The sequence below is a fragment of the Trachinotus anak genome, unplaced genomic scaffold (assembly GCF_046630095.1).
Source record: "Trachinotus anak isolate AG129_WGS33_773 ecotype Australia unplaced genomic scaffold, CSIRO_AGI_Tana_v1 ptg000026l, whole genome shotgun sequence".
NCBI classification, from domain to species: domain Eukaryota; kingdom Metazoa; phylum Chordata; class Actinopteri; order Carangiformes; family Carangidae; genus Trachinotus; species Trachinotus anak.
The window spans coordinates 4,469,977-4,493,851 of NW_027273877.1; the positions used below are offsets into that span (position 1 = coordinate 4,469,977).

The window sequence follows — 23,875 nt, forward strand, 5'->3', positions numbered from 1 at the left end:
ATCACATTGACATAAATATTCAGACACTACATATTCAAAAAGGTTTGAAGAGCCTCCATTATAATTTAATAGAAGAGGTTTGGAACAACCTGAGCTTTTCTCTATTTTATTTATACAGTAATGCATGGACAAGATATTGATTTTCCAATTCTGACCCAAATCTATTCTGTTATTGCAAAACTTCATTCAATTTTAAACTGATAAAAGAAACATGTGGCCTAACAAAGAACTTTGTAGAAAACAAAGGTTGCAAATGCATCTAGAAACAATAAAGTGGGCATAAATACAGCGACAAGAGCATATTAAACTCCATGGCGTGAGGCCAGAGCTTTTGGGTTTTGTTGTTATATCATAAAACAGGCGAAGGAGTCGTCTTGTTGGGTCAATCCGACTGCGGTTCTGCCATGTTGGGTGTAGTCAGAGGCTCCAGCTGCAGCCACAGGCCTCCCTCAGCACGCAGGACGAGCTGGGGGAGACGTCGAACGCCTCCAGGGCTGGACCCGAGCTCAGGGTTCACCCCCGGGGTCAGACGAAACCTGAGCAGGGTCAGCGCCACAACGACCCGGAGCTCTGCCAGAGCGAATTTCTGACCGATGCAGTTCCTGTGAACACACACAGATTCACTTCTTTACCAACACATTCTCAGCTGTGTCCGGTTTTATTTGGCTTGGTCCTAAATGTCAAGTGAGGACATTGTACCTGGGGCCTGAAGAAAAGGGGATGAAGCCATGAGAGGACCGGCTTTCTGTGTTGGTTGGGTCAAAACGCTCAGGCTCGAACTCCTAGAAGACAGTAAATCATACATGTTAAATATGGCAGAGCTGTGTGAAAGTGAAAATGAAACTAAGAGTATTTTTAGTTTCTTACATTTGGGTTTGTCCAGACAGTGGGGTTGTGGTGTGTTCCATAAATACTGACCAAGCAAATAGTACCTGCGGGAGGTTTATAGGAAGAGAGAACCACTCAGTTTATCTTCACTGCTTAACTCTTGAAGGTTATCACAGCCCGACAAAATACCCTGATCAGGTGTTTCACTTCCCAGTGGGAGATGGGAAATTGTAAAATTTTCTCCAGTGGGAATCCCCCCAAAAAACATTTTCCGCAACTAAGGCACTGCAAGTGGTTTGAAGTGGGTTTATGACATTAAATAAAAAAAGAGGTAAGACAAGAGTCTCTTCCTCTCACCCTTTGGTACTGTCCGATGGCCCGGCAGCACCATGTCCTGGGTGTATTTCCTTGTTACAGCCTGCACAGGAGAGTGGAGTCTCAGGCTTTCTCTGATGCACATGGTGGTGAAGGTCAGGTTGGTCAGATCCTCCCTTCAAAGAAAGAGATAAGTGAATGCACGCACTTACATATTCACACCTAAATACTTCGTTTCTGCCTTATTCAAACATAAAAAATTTTGAGCGTCAAGATTTCCACCTGTTAAAGGGCAAAGGAAATAAAAGTCGTGTGTGTTTTCTGACCACTCTATGTCATGTCTGTCTCGTCCCTCCATTAGATCCATCACTTCCTGCCTGCATTTTTCCTGATAGTCGGCATGGCGTGCCAAATTATACAGCGTCCAGCAAATCGCACTGGCTGTTGTATCGTGACCTGTGGAAAAAGTAGGAGGAATTTATTTTAATTTTTAAGTGTCAAATCAAATTGTGATTTATATTTTTTAGTTATATGAACATTTTTAGACCAATGGAACAAACAGATCAGTACACTCAGTACATTCTTGCTTTACCGGCAAACATGAAGGTGTTGGCCTCTGCCTGTATCTCCTCATCTGTTAGGCCTTGTCCGTCCTCATCCTGCAACACACACACACACACACACACACACACACACACACACACACACACACACACACACGTCTTCTTAAACAAAGTACATCAGTAATACAGAAGTAATTTACAGTCCTACATATTTTAAAGCTCTGCATCTTTATTTCTCATTCATTCACGCTTCTTTCTTCATCTGTCAGACCTTTGACAGCAGTATGATGTCCACAAAATCTTTCCTCCTCTGAGGTGCTTTGGTGGAATCAGCTTCTGTCTCCTTCTGTTGGCTAATGAGGGCACGGCGCTTCTGAACCACTTCCCGTGTGAAACTGCGAACACCAGGTTTTACCCAAACACAGAACATCAGAGAATAAAATACACATCACTATAGGATTTAATAGAAAATGACACCATACCATATGTTACTACAGAACATTAGACATTACAATATGTTCCTACAGAATACTATAACACTGTGCTACTATCATGTGTATAACATGCTGTATTCCTTATGTTATGATAAGATGCAATATATCTTTCTGTATGATAAAATATAAAGCAGTGAAATAAGATAGGTCACACCTGTGCATGTACCGTACCTGTGTACAACACTTAAGGCCTTTTTGAATTGTTTTCCCTGCTGTGTTCTCCAGTAAATGCAGTCCCAGTGGTGTAAAATCTTTTGGCGACGATCTATTATCAGGTCACTGAGCTCCACTATGGCTGACACGTACTCACTGGTAGACCTGGAGAGAGAGAGCATTTTTTAAAAATAGTAAAATACAACACAAGTTGAATCTGCGAGTGGAAAGCGGTCAAATGTAGGGTCCTCACTCCTGACAGTTGCTGTTGTAGCTAAAGGCACATTTCAGTAAGCTGTCCAGTGTCATCAGAGTAATGTGGTCAAACATCTCAAAATTGGTCTTGCCCTCTGCCAGAAGGCGGCGCCATTTATCCTGAAAGACACAGAAACACGGTGAGAGAGCTGCTGGACCCATATCAGCTAAAACTGTGAAACCCCCAGTACTCCCTGGTCACATCTAACTATATTAATTACTAATAATTAATTATATATTATAAAATCAGGTCACAGGACATTTAAATTACTGTATGCTCAAACTAAGCCTTGAACCCCTGGTTTTGAATGCTTTAGCCATGCTTAATGCGCTGTAAATCTTTCCTCTTGTGCATAGCTCGCTCTTGAAATATGAGGATGAACAAAATGAAATAAATAATTGTAATGAATCCACCAGTGCAAACATAGAGATGCACACATTTTACACTGTCACAAATGTACAACATCAGTATCGACCAGACAACAGAAAGCATATGTAACTGAATCTGTAACTTATTTGTACATGACAGCAGTTGTGTGTATTCTGTGGCTGTGTGTGTCTCACATGCATGGTGTTAGCTGAGGTGTTAAACATGACGACGTAGTTCTTCAGAATATCAAAATGAAAAGCTGGAGTCAGCAGCCGCCTCCTGCGAGACCACACCGCCCCGTTGCTTATCAACAGGCTCTGTCCTGGGAAATAAGAGAGACATTGTTTGGAAATGATGATGACAGAAAATTATAATCACTTCCTGAATCCTTATTCAATGATGTGAAACCTGACCTTCATCAAAGAAAAAAACCTAGTTTGGTTACCATAGACTTTGAAATTACTCAACTTGGCTTTGTCATCCTCTTGAGTTATGAAACGTGGAAGCGATGCTGATCACAGCTGACATGTTGAAAATTCTTCTGAAAGCTACTTGCAGATGGAAATTAGCTAATAAGCTCAAATCTGGTGCAATACATCTTTTCTCAACTGAGTTTAATGTCTATTGTACATGGTCCCTGACAAATAAATAAAAAAAAAAAAAAACATCGAAGCAACATGAGCTATTGGACTCACCAAGCCATGGACGCAGATGGCCATAGATGAGCTCATCTTTCACTGTAATGCTGGCTTGAAGGAATAAAGGAGTGAGGATGTATTGGAAAGAGAAAAGAGCATTAAGCATTAATAGAAGCTTTGGGAAATGCGGTTTTAATATTGAGGTAGCTCCATTAACACTTCCACTGGTGTGAAAAAAAGTGTATTTGTTTTCAGCAATTGTGCAAATACATCACGTTTAATTTTACTGATAGTGTGTAACTCTACCAGGTGCCATTAGTAGAGGTTTGACGTAGTCAGGGTGGAAGACTCTGACCAGGTGATAGAAAGGACCGAGGAACCAGCAGCAGGAGTGTTTGTACGTGTGCACCAGGTCATCCACCTGGAGGAGGCCCTCCTCCGTGCTCTGCATCTGAGGCACAAAAAATATCAGTTGTGTTTTATCCTAAAACAAAAGATTACAATTGGTTCTGAGGTTTTAATTTAAAGAAATCTAAAGGTCCTATAAAGTTGGATAAGTGCTGTCTTTTAAATTAAAATGTGAGTAAAGTAAGTTGTGGTAGATTTTCTAATTTCCCACACAATATTTAAAGGATTTATCCCAAGGAGGAAATGTAGTAATAATATTGAGTAACAGAGTGAACTTCCTGTATTACAGTGAGAAATCTACAGTTAGATTTCCTGATGTGTCCTTTCACCATAATTACAATTTGGCAACATTTACAGATCATAAATATGGCAAATTTTACCACAACATAGGAACTGACAAATTCGGCTATTCATGCATGTTAGTGTGTGTTTCTCCAGCCTTGGTGTGTGTGTGTGTGTGTGTCCTACCTGGCCCATGTGGCCCATCAGCCAAGAGCCTGCAGGTGGCTTGCTGAAACAAGACAGTCTGTGTGTGTACCAGGCATGACGGACCAACAACTTCACTGTCCAAACTGCAACCACCGCAACCAGTCCCGTACTGACCACAAATAGGGCCTGACAGAGGCCAGCCCAGCAGAGGACCAGAGAGAGGACACCCTGGAGGAGAGACATCCTGTTGCTTGAAGCTCATCCAGGCTCTGACAGCAGTTGTGTTCACAATGAGAAGTTACTGATGTTGAAACGCAACAAACCGGTTCCACCCGTAACTGCGATTATTTCAACAGGAAGAACTGCTGCTGTAATCCTTACGAGCAGATATGACATTCATGTCAGTGCATTTAGTTTTGCACAGATTTTGGCAGACATATCATATCTGGGCTATAAGTTGTAGAGTTGTATTAAATTAATTAATAAGTCTGTTGCATTTGGTTGCATTCTTATGCAGTGCAAAATACTGCAACTACTGTAAATACTGTATGTAATAGTTCTGCTTACATGTCACATAATTGCTTATTTTAAATAAAATTATTCTGTACTCTGAACTGTAAATATCAAGTTTTTTTTCATAGCAGGTTTATTTTTGTGTCTTTATTTCCTTCCCAATAACTTGAATGAGCGACTTGTCCAACATTTCTATGACGGAGAGTTGAGTTTTACGAGGGGATCCTGAACGCCTCAGTGATTGGCAGCTGATGCACCTGAGCGGCTAAACTGTCACTAAAAACGGGAAAGTTGTCGAAAATGAGTTTGGAAATCATTGTTCGCCGTCTACAGGCTGCCTGAAATGAAAAGCAGTCGACACTGTGTGTGTTTCCGGGTGTAATGTTTATACTTGACCGCCACAGGTAAGTTTTTATCAAGCAAATTAGTCGAAACTTTTGGAAAACCCGACCTAGCTAACGTTAGCAAGCTACAGGCTATTAGCTAGTGCTAATTAGTTTAATAAGACGGTGTAGTTTATTATGGAGAGCTGCATTGAAGCATCCTGTTTTTATAATCTTCCCCAGAGTCTAAGGTGATAAAATAAAACTCACAAACATTAAATTTAAAAAGTTGGTACTTAATATTAAATTTGGTCTGTTTAACTAATATTTTTCTAAATATTTTATTTGTATTTTATTGTATATTAATCTTGAGGTATCTGCACCTCCATCTTCTTCTTCTTATATTTATATCATTTATATTTATTATTATTGTTGTTATAGATGTAGATTTATGATTATGTTTTCTTCTGGGTATGCAGATCAAAGTGATGTCTGTCTGTCTTTGTGCCAAGAGACAATAAAGTTTGACTGATTAAACTTTTTAGTGGAAATATACTCTATCCTTACAATGGGTAATTTGAAAGAATGGGTTATTGCACTTTGAATAGCACTGACAAGCTGCACTACAATACTTCAGTAATCACTGAGGTAAAATTAAAAAAGCACAAGAGCAACTAAACAATAATAAAGCCATAGTACACAGACAGTATGTTAACTTAGACTTTGAGGAGAAGGAGTTTCAATCTCTGCTTTTTCATTTTGGTTGAACCTCTCATGCATCTTCAGGCCAGTTTCTAATTCTTCTTCCTCTGTGTGCATGTGGCAGGTTTTCATCTTGAAGTGAATGAGATGGCTGAAGGACGTGACAAGTGTGACAACCTAAGGAGATCGCCACGTGCTTCCAGCTCCCCTCTGCCGTCTCCCTGCTGCAGCTCCACCCAAACATGGTTGCTAGTTGAATCTCCCCTGCGGCCTCCCTGGATGAATGATCATCAAATGGAGCAGGATGAGGACTCTGGAGACCATCATATTGGGATGCAGATGAGTGAACTTCCTTCATCTCCTTTCTACGAAGAACTCTTCTGTACTACCCAGACTTCTGACCCTCTGGTCCCTCTGGCTGGTGTCCTCATAAACTCCTCTGGGCCACAGAGCGATGTGGTGAAACAAGGTTACCTGGGGAAACTGGAGCGAAACCACCGAAGATATTTTGTCCTGAGAGCAGGAAGCCACACTGGGCCAAGCAGACTTGAGTGGTACAAGAACCAGGAGAAGTTCACAGCAATGGAGAAGTCTTCTGGTAAAGCTGTGCTGTTTGGGTCAAGCAAGCAAGGGTTGGTAAAAGTAAAATCTTTAAACTGGGTAAAGGGTTTAAGTGGGGCTTCACATTAATTCATCATCATCCGAATGTTGATAAATTCTTATCTATAATTAATGATCATTGTCCTAAGTACTTTGTTGGACACCCTGAAGTTTAAGTTGCTTTGTCTAATGTCAAAGGTACTAATGTCTAATGGTACTTTAATAATACTATTTAAGGTAACCGAGGAGACATTACAGTCTAATGAATTCAATTAATTCCTCCTCCTCAGGGTGATTTACCTGAGGTGCTGTCTTGGTGTGAGCAGGACTGGCAGTTCCAAGAAAGGCCACACAGTGGCGTTGTATGCCAAGGATCAGACCATGGTGCTGGTGGTGGAGGACCAACAGGAACAAGAGGAGTGGTATCTGGCCATCAAGAAACTGATGGAGGAAGAGCAGAAGGATGAAGAGCATGGAGAAGGGTTTGATGAAGAGGATGATGGGTATTGCACTCTGCCCCCTGCTGCTTTCTTCAAAGAGGTTAGACCAGATTACATTTCTTGTGTCACAAACAAAACACTGATATAAATTTAAGAAAAGTGAATTGAAGTTTATTTAAAGTGTGTTTCTTAAAATGACACATTTGAGTTACAATCTAAACTACATTTTTATTATCACTAAAACCACCAAAAGTAAAAAAGAAATTGAAGGTTTGAGTTTCTTCTGATACTGAGCTCATTTGCTCATCTAAATACAGTATTTTGCCTCAACTTATACTTCCAGGAAGTGTTTGCTCTCTCACAACAGAATTTAATACTTAAAAATAACTACAATTCTAAATTAAAATAAGACATTTTCCAGCGCCAGCCCTTGATTAGAAATAGAAATATCCCTGCCCGATTTTTGCTCCTGTACCCTTCACCTTCGTCTAAGGTCTGGCCGGTCTCAGTGAAGCCCAGAGGTCTGGGCCGTTCCAAGTCCCTCACAGGAGAGACCCGGCTCTGCCTCACAGCTACCTCACTCATCTTGGTCAGAATGGGCGCGTGCAGTGATTTGCCGTCGGTTACTATACCTTTATTGAGTGTTCGCCGCTTTGGCCACTTGGATGGCTCGTTCTTCTTGGAGCTTGGCAGGTCAGCACCTGATGGTCCTGGAGAGATCTGGATGGAAGCAAGAGACCAAGGTAATTAAGAATAAAGGCTGTATTGATCTTAGTACTGCCATACCATTGTACTGTGACCCCTTCTCATTATGTCTGTTCTGTACAGGAAACCCAGGAATTGCTCAGCACATTCATGAGGTAGTTCGGGAGACAGTACGGGCACTAAGAGCTCTTCCTGACTTCAGCCGGTCACCAACCTCCAACCACAATCTGCCTCAAGCACTTCTGGTCTCAAAACGCACCAGACCCAACTACAGAGACAAGCTGGTTAATGTGAGGCCACCTAGTTCTCTTCTGGCCCCCAGAAACACTGGCATCCAGACAAGTCCAGTGCAGTGTTACCTAGAGCCCCGCGAACCAAACAAAACAGAGCCTGAATCTACTCGGAGTCTCACCTCAGGTCTCAGCCCTTTCAGACCCCAGCAGAGCCCTGTGCCTGAGGCGACCAGCTACATGGAAATGAAGATGAAGCACTGCAGTGATGCAGCCTGCAGGATGGAGGGCTGGGAGCTGGGAGAGGAGGAGGAAGCAGTGGGGTACATGATGATGTCCCCGCAAGTCAGCCGCACTTCATCTGTCTTGCCTCAAGATGACTATGTGACCATGACGAGCCCACATAAACGCCACTGTCCTCCCTACTCATCCCCTTCCTCTTCGCTTCAGACATCATTCAACAGGTGAGTTTAACTTGGAGAAAAAAATGCTGTAAATTGTCAAATAGTGACTGCAGACTTATTTACCTCAGTAGGGACTTTTCCCCTGTCAAATTACATTATCAAGTGTTTGTCATTTATACAAATTAATGTGGAGATTGTTAGATCTCTTCAAAGTAGGTATTTACTGTTGATATTTGACACACTTGTGACTTCAGTAGCCATCTTTGTAGTTCTGCTTCACTGTAGCTGCTGCCTGAATTGCTGATGTATTCGTTCATGATGCAACATAATGTAAAATTGCAATTGGAAAGGTGTTTGAGGAAACATGCACACAGACAGGAAAGCTGAATTTGTGAAGAAGAATCACTAGTATACATTACTAATAAAAATTATTTGTCATTGTAAACATTTATTTTGGCTCCACATTCTGCAATGTTAAAACTAAGACTTGTAAAATATGGCTTCTCTGTCCTTTTCAGCTCCACCTCTGACAGCTACTCTCCTGTGCACCCGTCACATTGTCAGACCAGTGAACACAGTCAGCACCACTGGCTGGTGACCTCAGTCCAACAGTCAGAAACAGAAGCTGGCCAATCACAGACGAGCATCAGCTGCTCCTTTAGACCACTGGATGATGCAGGGCAAGAGCAGAAGTCAGTCCAGGACAGACGACACCTTGCACAGGCTGGATCCACTTCTTCTCCTGTGGAGAGCGTTGATGGGTCTGACCCGATGCCTCCATTTGTCATGAGTGGACCAGGCTATGCCAGGCCAGTCCAGGCTAGTCCAAACTCAGGTACAGGCCGATCTACTCGACTCCAAGCTATACCAGACCAGTCTGCTGCTAGAAGATACCGGCTGTCATCCTGTCTGCCCTTTTGCCTCCAAACTGGAGACGGATCCTGAGTGTTTATTGTAATTAACTGTTTTGCTTACATCTCAATTATCCGAACAGGAGCAACTTATTTATTCTGGAGTAGCAGATGATGTTGTGGTTACAGGGTGTCCTGCAAATCCAAACTCTCATCTGGTCACTGGAAAAGCTGATGTGTCCATTATCTGCTACATGTGTTGTCCAGAGTGGCCTTGAGAAAAGTGCCGAACATATCAAGCTGATGAAGGAATAATTAAATATTTCAGTGTGGCTGCTGCTGCTGTTTGTTTACTTGATCACGCTTTAAAGTGCGGTTTGAGATGTGCATGTGTGTGGGATCCTGGAGCTTTAAGGTCTTCACACTGGATGCTGTATGTTTGAGAAAAATAAAGTTTATTTTGTAGACAATTTATTTGTCTGTCAATGCACTTAACGTGTTGATTTTTCATTTAGCCTCTTCTTGACATTGACTTTGAAATGTCATATGAGCTAATTAAAATAATAAAGTCATGAATGCACATTTTCTTTAGTTCTTTATTTACAACATCCACACAAGTTCATACAGATCAGTATAAGCAGAATTGTCACTGCGATTCTGCCATTTGCTTTGATTATTGAAAGACTTGATATTTATAGTGAGGTGCAAATTTTAAATCTTTATTTGCATTTGTGAAAATTGTTTTAATCCACTGAGAAATCTACATTTGTTGTCTTTGGCTTTCTTACTGAAAAAATCCATATAAAGGCAGGTGAGCCAGACAACAGCAAAAATAAGCTTCTGTAATGAGTATTAGTATAACAACCACATACACATTTAAAAAAATGTGTCTTTTTGCCCCTAAATAAATTTGGCAGTGAGTGCTGGACATCTCAGAGCACATTCAGTATTAAGTGTAAAGAGAGTAAAAATCAAAGCTGATGTGTCTGATGTCATGCCACAAGAGAGGGACCACCCACAGTCCATGTTAGTGAATTTTAGATGTTGAGTTTAGTGTTGCTTTCATTGTCCTCCTTAGTTTCTGCTTTCTCCTTGACGGGCAACATCTGGAAGCCTGAGGCCTCTGACATCTTGTTTTGGCTCTTTCTCCACGGCCTCTCATGCTTCAACACCATGTACTATTGGATAGGAATCAAAAAGTTTAGCATGCTTTTTTTAATTCCCCTGAAGCTATGTGTCTTTGTTTTAATTTGTACTAATCATTTACTAGTTCAAAGAGAAGAATTAACTCAGTTGTGTGATATACATTAGAAAAACTATGAGCTCCACAGTTTCTATGCAAGGGTATCTTTTAATGTGAGGTTGTGCTCCTTTTCCTCCTCTTAACCTGAGACTTTGTTGCAATACACAGAAATCTTGATCAAAGTGCATAATTTCATGTTTTTAGGACAGTGAACTCACCATCTCCACCAGGGTCAGCAGGCCTGACAGACACGCCACAGAGAACATGATGACCATGAACACGGTCTTCTCTGCTGCCTGGGAAGTGTGACATACAACTCTGCTGGCACACACTGTGGAGGTAGAGGAGGTAGACACAGAGACACCGAAAATCGAAGCCTGTCCCACTGCAAATCCCACCTGGAGATAGAGAAATGCAGAGCATAAACATGCTGTTATTGTGACACTTAATGCCAACAACACATTTATTATATATACAGGTTCATGTTCACATACACACATTGAAAAGTTATAAATATTACAAAGTCAGGCCCTGTTTTTAGGCTCACTATGTTATGTATTTCACTTTAAAAACTGGTCATAGATATATATCTTAATTTCTTTGAAATAGACAATTTAGATTCTAGTCTAGTCAATGTTACTCAAAAGCAAAAAAAATTACAACTGTGTGTCACCAGGGGGCACCATAATCAAGGTAAACGCATTTTTCTCCCACATTTTTGGTGATATGTTCAAAAAACTCATTGCATTCCCTGAATGGGGCTGAATTGTATGACAGGACACGCCCACTTCCTCCATTTAGTTTTTTTGACAAGTCGTTACATATGCAAAACTTACTTTTTTGAACTCCTCCTACAGTTTAAGCCTGATCTGCCTGAAAATTTGCACATAACATCTCCACACGTGCCTGATTAAAAGTTATCACAAGAATTATGAGCACAAAAATATTTTTAACAACCTAAAAACAAATATTATTATGGCAAATCTTTGTCCAAGAAAATGTCGGAGCCTGTGGGGCATGGGGGACAACCTGCGTGGGGGGCTTGTACTGCTTGCAGTTCTAGTTGGTTTTTGTTTCTTATGGGATTTACATTTAAGTATCTTGTTACTTATAAAAATATGGGTACATGTAAAATGTGGGATAAATGTATCATGTGATCTAGTCAAAATCACCTGAACTAGTTGAATAATGCAAATTAATTACAGTTGTGTACATTGTGTTGTGTGCACAGATTCACCTCCAGCAGAACAACAGCTGTCAACAGGCCCAAATACGCCCCCAGTATATGACCTTTAACCCACATTCCAGGGCCGCTCTGGCAGGAAAGCAGCAGAGAGAAGAACATCCTCACAGTTAGAGTAAAACCACAGATGGTTCATTAACAGGCAGATAAAAATTTAAGTAAACAGCAGCAACAGAAAAGGTCCACATGGTCTTACAAGAAAACCATGTTTGAGTTGATCAGAGGGTTTACAGAGGACACAGGCTACTTTCATTTGAGATTAAACTTTATCAGGTTTCACACCAACCACTGATTTTATTTGAGGGTATTACTCTAACAAACATCTAATGTTATTCACCTTTTCTTCCATGAAGATGATGTATACCAAGTAGCAGAAGAAAATCAGACCAGGAGCCAAAACAAGAAGCACCTGGAAATGAAGTAAATAATAATAAATACAATCTGAACAAAGCTTTTGTATACAGAAAATGTTTCATGAAACTACAGAACAGCAGAGTTTGAATATGCATAGAAATATGTTATAGTACTAAAAGAGAACAAAGCTTTACTTCATTGTTTTTGGTCTGAAAAATTGTTCTGAAAAACACTGATACCTGCAGTGTCCAATAATTTCGCAAGGAGAAGGGAAAGATTTCATTAAACGCAGCTTGTTTGCAGCCTGGTTGCTCAGTGTCACAAACAAAGTCTCCTAAGTCTCCATGCCAGACTGGCTGCACCGCTGCCCCGACAATAACAAGCCGGATCAACTGCAGCACTGGGAGGACGGTTTTACCTGAGAGACAGAAACAGAGTCATACTGCATATACCACTACATATAAATATCAAAAGCTGAATGAGGTTATGTTTAGCATGATAATTATTTGATCATTTAGATTTTTGTGCCCCTCGCCTCTCACTACAACTGTATGAGCATGTGACAAACAAACCCTTTGAGTCTTAGTCTTAGATATTAAGTGTTGAAGTGAGAGACAACGTAAACTCATTGTACTTGGTCTTCATGCATGTTGCCCTTTATGTACATAATTGTATTACATTTGTATTGCATTGCACATTCTGGATATTATGTAAATTTACTGCACTTGATCTCTATGCTGATTGTTTTGTGGTGAAGTTAAACATTTTCACTTTTTATTTGGATCTTAATATTCTTAATTACATTTATTGTCATCTTTTATGTGTTGTTATTAACTCATTGATTGTATTAAACACATTGTTTTGCTTGTTATTTCCTTTCAGTACCTAAGAGACCAGCATGGGAATGCCACAGGGCCAGCAGCTGACTCAGGAAACACCAACTCTCCTCGACCTCTGACCCTGACTGAAGGCCCTTTGCACCATCTTCCTGTCCGTGTCTCGCCCTGGCTCTCAGCAACACACAAACCACCTCCACCACACTCAGCAGGAGGGAGACGCAGGATGCTGTAAACATTATAACCAGGAACACTGTCTTCTCCCATGCATGGGGAATGGTACACTCTGTCGTGGCAATACATGCAGACACTCGACATACATACTGAGTATCTACCCAGAAACCATAGAGTAGTGTCTGTGCCACGACAAATCCAACCTGCAATGGAAGCATAATCCATTAAAGTTTATCTTGCTGTTGGATGTGAAGCAACTTGATAACTAAAATGATTTTTAAATGTTAAAGGCAGATGTTTTCTCTCTTGTGCCAATCATATCTGCCCCCTTTTACATTAAATTAGAACATTGTTTGGATTTACTTAACATGACAATGTCACTTTAACATCATATTTAATTTGTTATTTTGATCAAATTCTGTACTTATAAACAACAATTATTAACATCATTATTAATCATTAACATCATCTGCACTGCTCTACAAATGCAGAAAGCAACAACTACAAAAAACCTGAAGTCAAGAACAGTAAAGTTTAAAGTTAATTATGTTTTCTAGTCTTTTATTTATCAAAACAACAAATAGCTAAATTAGCCAACTCAAAAGCAAAGTGCTTTTTGTGCACAGCCTAGGCCACATAAATGATCTTGAGAGAAATTAAGCTTCTAATCAAAGTAGAACATCTGGAAAAGCATTTAAATCCCAAAATCAAACCTTCTGATATTCTGTATGTTGTTCAAATCATTTTATTTATTTTTTTCATTTTTGTATACAATAGTAACCTCTTTTAGTAAAGTACTTCTAAGCAGTGTAGTGGCTTAATTTCAAATTTATCACTGCTACAAAAGCAATTGCTAAGAGTCTTTATTTTCCTTTATTACTCCATTTTAATGTTAACTTGTTTTGTAAGTGTGTGTGTCTGTGTGTGTATGTCTCACCTCTACCAGTATGACAAAAGCCATGCAGGCCAGGTACACCCCCAGAATGTGACCTTTGACCTCTCCATCTCTTGTCCTCACCTTAAAGGGAACAGAGAGACTGTTGAATGTAATCATGTAATATTTGACTGTATGTGTATGTGCCTGTCAAACATCATCATCTCAGCTTCATCCGCGAGTTTTAGACATTACTGTCCTTCCATTTGACATAAGTCGTTTCCTCACCTGGATTTCCTGGTTGGTGAGGTGGATCAGGTAGCAGAGGAAAACAAGACCAGAAGCCAAAACCAGAAGCAGCTGAGGAGAAATTATTTATAAAATTATTATAATTCCTTAGCACATTGTTTAGTATGTACAGTACAAAAGGTGAGGGAAAAGAGGAAGATTTTTGTTCATATGAACCTAATTTAAATCTCAGTCTCATGTTGGACAGTTACCCTGATGGATTTCATCCTCAATCTGTCAGTCAGTTTTAAAAGCTGCCACACAGAGGAGAGGTTTAAATGCTCTGAGGACAGAAGGGGACACAGCAACAACATTTACCTGTGGTACTTATAACCTTGCTTCACGTGTCCCAGAGGGTTGCGTGGTGAATGATATACAAATTGTAATAGCTTGGTTTGTTGTTTGGTTTTTAGTTGATAGAGCCTTGATATGGTTTAACTGTAACTGTCTACTTTCAGGAGCTGATGGAGGGGAGGGAATCAAACCAGCCACCTCTCATCCTCAGATGCAACTGCAGACCGTGCCGACCATCACATCACTGGGCCCCTTCACACTCAGAGATCTTCTCTGTGTGCTCCGAGTAACGGCTTTTGAAACTGACAGACTGAGGATTGAACCCACAACCTTCAGGCTGCCAAACAGGGTGAGTCATGGGGTCAATATAGTGGCAGTGGGTTTTCAATCTTCAGCAGATTCTAACTTTAAATCTTAGTGATTGACTCAGGATTAACCCCAGAACAGGTCGAGCTACAGGATCAGGTATGAAGCCACAGCATTGAAACCATACACTGTATATAAAAAGATTAAAACTTAACTAGCCTCCTAAGACCATGGGGTTCAGACTTTCACCAAACATTTCAATCTCCAACAGTGTTGCCAAGTTTCAAAATCCACATTTACATTAGGGTTGAACTCGAGCTACAGTTTTCACCGCCATGTTAGATTTTGGAATCTTTCAAAAAAGGGTAAATTTGACATCATTAGATTGAAACAAAAACAGATCTTTTATGTGAATATGAAATACATAATAAAAAAGTCAAAAAGTTGATAAATGGCTCCACCTGTAGTGTCCACAGACGTGCAGCAGAGAGAGGTGTGGCCTCATTGAAACAGTACACGTCACAGCCTGGCTGACGGCTGTTACAAATAAACTCCTTCTCATCATCCAGCCAGGCTGCCTGCACCGCAGCTCCCAGTGTCACCAGTCTGACGAGCAGCAGCACAGGCAGCATCGCTTTACCTGAGAGAAATAGATCTCCATTATGATTCATATTAATCCAAAAACACTGAATATTGCAATGTTAAAAATGAAGGAAATGTAGTGAAAGTTACCAACAAGGGTTGCCTGTGATTGCCATTTGAAGATCAGCCTGCTCAGGAAACCCAGCTTTAGGCTCTTCATTGCCTCCATTATACTGAGAAAGAGTCAAGGAGTGGACATCATATATGTCTCCATCTCTCGGTGTCTCAAGAGACAAACACCACGATATTTTGTGGTTGTGCAGAAAACAGTGCTTGTGCAATATAATTAGTTGCAGTGGCATGAGTCCAGTTTATATGTGTGGGAACGACATATCCACTCCACCTATTTCCTGTAAACTGTTCAGCTTTTCTTACTCCTGAGAGATTGGTCATGGAGCAACAGGTCCAATGCAACAACAAAAAAACCTTGTGGGAATCAAACCAGGAACATTGTGGCTGCAGGGTTTGTACCACTGCACTATGGAAGATGTTCCTCAAAGACATAACATAACAGTCTGGTCAGATAGTTTTACAAACTCATCAGACAGTGATGGAAAACATATTCAAATCTTTTCTATAAGTAAAGCAGCAATACAACAGTGTAAAAATAATCCATTACAAGTCTATTCCACATAAAAAAACAAAAACCACACATTTCATTCTGCAGCTGGGAGACAAACAATAGAATTTTATCTACCCTGTTTCTACCTCTGTACACATATACAGTTAAGATACAGGGTAAAAAACAAGAAGTGACAACTTACCCACCTTCAATCTGGAAAACTGTCCTCTTTGTAGTTAAAATTGAGAGCTACAGCCCCTTCCCATAAAACCAGGAGGGATTTGTAGTCCGCCTCCGTCCTGGACCCATCCTCCCTCTGACGGCAGCCTGCCAAACATGTTGCAAAACATTTGCTGGAAATTGAAGTTGGGATCATGCAAGACATTTGCAGCATCTGCAGCAGCATCTGTGTGCTTTCCTTCCACTCCATGGATTCATGCTCTTGGTACTCTCACAGTGAAGTGCATCACTTTGTTGTTCCGCTTGAATTTGTTGTCTGTCTTTTAAAAAAAAGGAATTCATGTGGTTTTATTGTTATTGTGAGGAGTTTTTTGGCCTCAGGATCTAACAGTTTGATAATCTATTGCAAATGTACTCTGCTTAATGCTATCCTTGAGTATATTGCATCCTCTGTGTGTGTGTGTGTGTGTGCGCGCGCGCTCTGCCTCAACCCTTCAGGTGTGCTGATTGTGCACTGATGACCCCTCCTCCCTCTGTTGCTGTCCGTGTTTGCCTTCTTGGACAAAGACATTTTCTGAAGGAACAATTTAGTTTGAAAAATATCATCCGTGGAGCCCAAAAAATCTCAGTCCACGCTGATATCAATGAAGACAAGGGAACTACTGTGAACAGAAATATGTCAAGGACAGTTTTGTATTGTGAGTTTATTGACTCAGAGCTGTGTTAACACAATACTTGTGACTCTGGTTATGTCTGCATGTTTGGAGAAAACACATAATTAAATCTGCGGCCTCTGACCTTAAGTTGGCTTTGAGCTGCTCTGGTCCCAGTCTTTTTTTTGAAGGGGGGGGGGTTAAGTGGTAGACAGGAAGTTTGGCTGCAGCAGCTTGCTTACGTTTTTATCATAAACTGCATTCCTCTATTTCACTGGGCATTCAACCCTGGATTTATCCTTTCAGTCCCTGTTTTTAGCTCAGTGTATCTTGATAACTTGCATGCAATTACCTGATCTTATATTCACTAGAAAATAATCCACAATGTCTCCATTTACCAGGTCTGACAATGATGCTCACCTTCTTGTTGCTGTTGGGAATCAGCTTCTGGACGTCATTAAAAAATCCAAGAGGACGGAGAAAAGCACACTCGCTAGATGGATTCAACGGGGGGGGGGGTTCAGCTTTCAGCTATGACGGGTGAGTTTTGGTCCAGTGGACACATCTTTCAACATTAAAACTATCTCTATGTAATCACTTTGTATTTAGCATGTTGGCATTTTAGCATTTTGCTTCTGTTTGTTGTTGTTTTGTGCTTATTTGTTGTCATTTGTGCTTCTTCCTTGTCGTTTGTGCTTCTTTGTAGTCATTTTGCTTGTTTGTTGTCATTTTGTGCTTCTTCCTTGTTGTTTGTGCTTCTTTGTAGTCATTTTGCTTCTGCTTGTTGTCGTTTTGTGCTACTTTCTTGTCATTCTGCCAGCCTTTGTGGTTGATTTACATCTTTGTAGTCACTCTGCCTCTATTAATGCTCATTTTGCATCTCTATGCAGTTACTAATTCCACAGCCTGACTCAGCTTTGAAGTCGTTTTGCTTCTGTTTGTTGTTGTTGTTTGTGCTTCTGTGTAGTCATTTTGCTTCTGCTTGTTGTTGTTTGTGCTTCTTTGTAGTCATTTTGCTTCTGCTTGTTGTCGTTTTGTGCTACTTTCTTGTCATTCTGCCACCCTTTGTGGTTGTTTTACATCTTTGTAGTCACTCTGCCTCTATTAATGCTCATTTTGCATCTCTATGCAGTTACTAATTCCACAGCCTGACTCAGCTCCAGCCTCATCGCTTCTTGTGTTGGCCCAACAAGCTGTTATGGGAATTAATGCAGGTGGACACACTACCACCTGGAAATCATACATTTGCATTTCTATTCCTCCTCTCAGCTTCTACTCTATGTTTCATCCTCATATTGTGCATGTCACATAGCAAGGGGAAGGCTCTTTTATCTCATACTTTACACACAGTGGCATCAGGACAGTATGAGCATCAACCCTGTCCCCTACACATATCATCATAGACAGACTAATTATTGCAACTATCATGTCCTCCACTTAAACATGTTGGAGCATAACTAACAGTGCGCTGTAGGTGCACTTATGAAAATGTCAAATCATCTTTTAAAATGAGAAAACACATTCAAGTCTAAAAAAAACACATGTACATCCCACCTGTGAGACACAGGACACAAGGGCTCACTGTTTAGTTTTTTCTTTTACTGTTTACTCATTAATATTACTTTTATTTCTTATCTCACTATATCACAAATCATTGTGTACATTTTATTCAAACTACACAACAGAAATTCAACTTTTTTTCCAAAAATGATGAAAAAAAAAGAGTGGATACAATTTATATTGTTAACACTTATTTTCTCTTTTGCTTTGTAGATGGCTGCAGAACAATGGCACATTGACAAGGAGTCTTCAGGTCAGTCCAAATCCACAACAATATGCTATTTTTCACCTCAACATTTCACTATCAGCTATAAATTGTGCAAAAGTTTATTATTGTTCACCTTTTGACTGTCAGCTTTGTTGTACGTTAACTCAGATGCTGCACCAGTCCAGTGCCTGGAGGGGACCACAGACGCTCCACAGACGGACGGAGGAGACGGCGTTCCTGCGCTTCAGCTGGGACGTAAGATACAAAATATTTGAAATGTTGACTTGTTGCTTAAAGCCGCCTATCTCAGGCCTTTAAGCAACAAGTCAACATTTCAAATATTTTGTATCTTACCAACACGCACAGGCCCCCCCCCCCCCCCCCCCCCCTGCTGCGGGGGCCTTGAAGTGGAGGGGCTGCACAACTTTGTTTGATATTTATTTTAGTAAAACAGTTAGATGGTTAATATTGTTTTGTGTAATATAACCCTGGGCTTTCATCTCTCCAAACCTCGGGGAGGGGACACGGCCCCCTCACCCATTCCCTACTGCCGAATTGGGTTTTTGTCATTTGGACACTAGCTGGAATCGAACCGGGGACTACGGGGTTGTCGCCCATGCGACCACATTGTGGGGAGGAACGAAACCATTATACCACATGTTCCTCCCTGAAAGGAGAAGTTTTGGGTTTGTATTTGAAGCTACTCTCTGGGTGTGGGACTTAAACTGTGAGGTTTAAAAGTCTTATGTTTGTGTGGGATTTGAACCCAAGACCTCCAACAACAGGGTAGAGGTCTATCCCTTTGAGCTATCAAACAAGCCATAGTTTCTAACACTTTGTTAGACCTTTTCACTCCTTCCTTTGAGTGCTGTCCCATGAAGTTTAAAAGACACAGCTTTCTGTGGGATTTGAACCCAGGACCTCCAACAACAGAGGGGAGGTCTATCCCTTTGAGCTATCAAACTAGCCATAGTTGCCAAGCCTTTGTTCGACAATTTGACTCTTTCCTTTGAGCGCTGTCCCATGAAGTTTAAAAGTCACATCCTTTTGTGGGATTTGAACCCAGGACCTCCAACAACAGGTTGGAGGTCTATCCCTTTGAGCTATCAAACTAGCCATAGTTGTCAAGACTTTGTTAGACAATTTGACTCTTTCTTTTGAGCGCTGTCCCATGAAGTTTAAAAGTTGTATCCCTCTGTGGGATTTGAATCTCCAACCTTAGGATCAGGAGAAGAGCACTCTATCTCCTTGAGCTACCAAGCTGGATATGAGAAAGAATGATCTTTGACATTTTCTATCATCTAGGTATTGGAGCAAACCAGCCAACAGGTTACTTCCAATGTTCTAAAATAGCCCCTAAACACTCTGAGCTCTGGAACTAGTTCAAATTAAGAAATAAAAAGTCTTTTTTAAAAGGTTTCCAGTTTTGGACATCAAAAAATGATGTTATCCAAGAGTTGAACCAACAACCTTCAACTCTCTTGTGTAACACACTACCACTCTGAACCACTGGGGTTAACACAACAGCACACTCTTTTTTAAAGGTATCAACTCTGTCCTTAGGTGTTGGATGCCAAATGTAATAATAAGCAAGATTTGAACTTATAACCCTTAAATTTCTGAAGTAGCCCACTAACACCATAAGCCACATGGATTAGTACATTGAGAAGGTCTCATTGTAAGGTTTTGAGTCTTTTTTCTCTGGTTGTTTGACTTAAAACCTAACTGAGAATTGAACCCACAACCTCAAAACTCTAAAGCATAGCATTGATCCTGTGAGCCACCATATCACTCTTTTGAACGCTGCTTCTTTGAGCAATCTGAAGACTACCTTCTGGGTTCTAGCCTTCAAAAATGGTTGAGTCAGATGGGATTTGAACCCTTGGCCTCCAGTTACCCTGTGAGGCACTTAACACCTTGAGCCACCAGGGCTGGAGTTTTTCCCAAAAAATTTTGGCCATTTCATTGAACCGACAGCCTCAAGCTCTCAGGTGGTGTTAACACAGATGCTGCACCAGTCCGGTGCCTGGAGGGGACCAGAGGCGTTCTACAGACCAACGGAGAAGACACCGTTCCTGTGCTTAGGCTCTAATGTAAGATACAAAATATTTGAAATAATTAGTTGTTGGTTGAAGTCAAAGATACCAAAATCTTCTGTAAGAAAAAGTTTTGAAGCAGGGACAGAGCTAAGTTGCAGATGTTCTCTTGGTACCAGCTTGTATCTACAACAGTTAGATTCACTCAGACTCGGTGTTTTCAACAAAACTTTTCAATCTGGTCTTTTAGGACTTGGAGATCTTGTGGTCATAAAGCTGATAAGTGACAGGAAAAGTACACACTACACAGTATGGACTTAAAATGTCACTAAACATTTTAAGAATTGAACTTGCATAGTCAGATCTACTAGGTAGTCTTTTCACAGCCAGAGCTGTGAATACTATTTCTTGGAGCCCTTGAATGTTTTCATTGAGCATTGGACTTCAAAATTCACTTTTATACTTTCATTCTTAAAGGTTTCCAGTTATGGGCATCAAAAACTGATGGCTAACCCACAACTCAACAAACTCCAACTTTCCAGTGTAACACGCTACCACTCTGAGCCACTGGGGTTAACACAACCACATGACCTTTTTTAAAGGTTTCAAGTCTGTCCTTGGGTGTTGGCTGTTTAAAGCAATAAAAGTAAGCAGGACTTGAACTTATAACCTGTGATTTCCTAGAGTAGCCCACTAACACCATAAGCCACTGGGGTTGGTGCATTGAAAAAGTCTCATTGTAAAGTTGTGAGTCTTTTTCTCTGCTTGTTTGACTTAAAACCTAACTGAGAATCAAACACACAACCTCAAAACTCCAAAGCACAGCACTAACCCTGTGAACCATCACATCAGTTCTTTGGAAGCTGCTTCTTTGAGCAATCTGAAGACTACCCTCTGGGTTCTGGCCTTCAAAAATGATTGAGTCAGATGGGATTTGAACCCTTGTCCTTCAATTACCCTGTGAGGTACTTAACCCCTTGAGCCAGCAGGGCTGGATTTTTTTGGAAAAAACTTTGGGTATTTCATTGAAATGACAGCCTCAGGTTCTCAGGCGGTGTTCACACAGATGCTGCACCAGTCCAGTGCCTGGAGGGGACCAGAGGCGTTCGACAGACCTACAGAGAAGACACCGTTCCTGTGCTTAGGCTCCCATGTAAGATACAAAATATTTGTTGTTGGTTAAAGTCAAAGATACCAAAATCTTCTGTAAGAGACAGTTTAGAAGCAGAGAGGAGGAATCACAAGGGGATTGCTAGGTCTTATAATACAGGCAGCATTAGGGAATAGGGTGTAACCATCATCATCAGTATCAGTATTAGGAATAATATATTTTTGCTATTTTTATTCTTTTTCTTCAGTATTCACTTGATCTAAAGCCATGACACTACACACTCTGACACACTGGGTGGCGATATCCACCTTTTCACATACACTCAGCCGCCAACAAACACACAGAAGAAGAAGAACTCCTCAGGTGTGCTGATTGTGCACTGATGACCCCTCCTCCCTCTGTTGCTGTCTGTGTTTGCCTTCTCAGACAAACACGTTTTCTGAAGGAACTATTTACTTTGGAAAATATCATCCATGGAGCCCAAAACATCGCAGTCCACGCTGATATCAATCAACACAAGGTGAACACAAAAACGGGGGTTCAGCTTTCAGCTATGACAGGTGAGTTTTGCTCCAGCGGACACATCTTTCAACATTAAAACTATCTCTGTGTAATCACTTTGTATTTAGCATCCTGGCATTTTACTTATTTTTCTGCCTTTGAATGAAGAGAGCTCTTTGTGTCTGCAAAGATCATTAGGAACAACATTCACTACATTATTCACTTAAAACTGCTCGTGAATTTGCATCTGTTGATTGTCATTTTGCATCAAATTTTAGTCACAGTGCTTCTGTTTGTTGTCGTTTGTGCTTCTCTGTTGTTGTTTGTGCTTCTTTGTAGTCGTTTTGCTTCTGTTTGTTGTTGTTGTTTGTGCTTCTGTGTAGTCATTCTGCTTCTGCTTGTTGTTGTTTGTGCTTCTTTGTAGTCATTTTGCTTCTGCTTGTTGTCGTTTTGTGCTACTTTCTTGTCATTCTGCCAGCCTTTGTGGTTGATTTACATCTTTGTAGTCACTCTGCCTCTATTAATGCTCATTTTGCATCTCTATGCAGTTACTAATTCCACAGCCTGACTCAGCTTTGAAGTCGTTTTGCTTCTGTTTGTTGTTGTTTGTGCTTCTGTGTAGTCATTTTGCTTCTGCTTGTTGTTGTTTGTGCTTCTGTGTAGTCATTTTGCTTCTGCTTGTTGTCGTTTTGTGCTACTTTCTTGTCATTCTGCCACCCTTTGTGGTTGTTTTACATCTTTGTAGTCACTCTGCCTCTATTAATGCTCATTTTGCATCTCTATGCAGTTACTAATTCCACAGCCTGACTCAGCTCCAGCCTCATCGCTTCTTGTGTTGGCCCAACAAGCTGTTATGGGAATTAATGCAGGTGGACACACTACCACCTGGAAATCATACATTTGCATTTTTATTCCTCCTCTCAGCTTCTACTCTATGTTTCATCCTCATATTGTGCATGTCACATAGCAAGGGGAAGGCTCTTTTATCTCATACTTTACACACAGTGGCATCAGGACAGTATGAGCATCAACCCTGTCCCCTACACATATCATCATAGACAGACTAATTATTGCAACTATCATGTCCTCCACTTAAACATGTTGGAGCATAACTAACAGTGCGCTGTAGGTGCACTTATGAAAATGTCAAATAATGTTTTGAAATGAGAAAACACATTCAAGTCTAAAAAAACACATGTACATCCCACCTGTGAGACACAGGACACAAGGGCTCACTGTTTAGTTTTTTCTTTTACTGTTTACTCATTAATATTACTTTTATTTCTTATCTCACTATATCACAAATCATTGTGTACATTTTATTCAAACTACACAACAGAAATTCAACTTTTTTTCCAAAAGTGATGAAAAAAAAAGAGTGGATACAATTTATATTATTCACACTTATTTTCTCTTTTGCTTTGTAGATGGCTGCAGAACAATGGCACATTGACAAGGAGTCTTCAGGTCAGTCCAAATCCACAACAATATGCTATTTTTCACCTCAACATTTCACTATCAGCTATAAATTGTGCAAAAGTTTATTATTGTTCACCTTTTGACTGTCAGCTTTGTTGTACGTTAACTCA

The 23,875-nt window shown here is 40.6% G+C and overlaps 2 protein-coding genes across 20 annotated transcripts in view; one reads left to right on the forward strand and one right to left on the reverse strand.

The window, feature by feature from the left end:
* On the reverse strand, positions 1-16,698 carry cyp4f3 (cytochrome P450, family 4, subfamily F, polypeptide 3). Its single transcript, XM_071464558.1, has 19 exons — positions 16,244-16,698; positions 15,566-15,648; positions 15,295-15,473; positions 14,234-14,305; positions 14,009-14,089; positions 13,083-13,274; positions 4,493-4,582; positions 3,923-4,067; positions 3,674-3,727; positions 3,173-3,300; positions 2,607-2,728; positions 2,372-2,518; positions 1,978-2,101; positions 1,736-1,802; positions 1,470-1,599; positions 1,186-1,319; positions 868-932; positions 700-782; positions 1-602 (listed from the first exon to the last, which is right to left on the reverse strand). Exons 2-19 carry the CDS (start codon positions 15,642-15,644, stop codon positions 383-385), a joined length of 2,112 nt encoding a protein of 703 aa, XP_071320659.1. The 5' UTR covers positions 15,645-15,648; positions 16,244-16,698; the 3' UTR covers positions 1-382.
* The window catches only part of LOC139609686 (insulin receptor substrate 2-A-like), a 26,256-nt gene continuing 7,560 nt past the window's right edge, over positions 5,180-23,875 (forward strand). For 4 of the 19 annotated variants that reach the window (XR_011685312.1, XR_011685319.1, XR_011685316.1 and 1 more), the window contains exons 1-10: positions 5,181-5,370; positions 6,116-6,623; positions 6,882-7,131; positions 12,944-13,128; positions 14,692-14,876; positions 17,272-17,410; positions 18,003-18,683; positions 18,807-21,827; positions 22,212-22,345; positions 23,714-23,753. Coding sequence is in view for 4 of the 19 variants with exons in the window: in XM_071464549.1 (XP_071320650.1) it covers positions 6,139-6,623; positions 6,882-7,131; positions 7,525-7,774; positions 7,860-8,430; positions 8,889-9,315 (1,983 nt within the window). In the remaining 15 variants the exon portion in view is untranslated. Of the gene's footprint in view, positions 5,371-6,115; positions 6,624-6,881; positions 7,132-7,524; positions 7,775-7,859; positions 8,431-8,888; positions 9,712-10,668; positions 10,813-12,060; positions 12,128-12,943; positions 13,129-14,691; positions 14,877-16,715; positions 16,859-17,271; positions 17,411-18,002; positions 18,684-18,806; positions 21,828-22,211; positions 22,346-23,073; positions 23,156-23,713; positions 23,754-23,875 lie in introns of those variants that run through there. The other 15 variants (XR_011685320.1, XR_011685322.1, XR_011685313.1 and 12 more) reach the window with 15 other exon arrangements.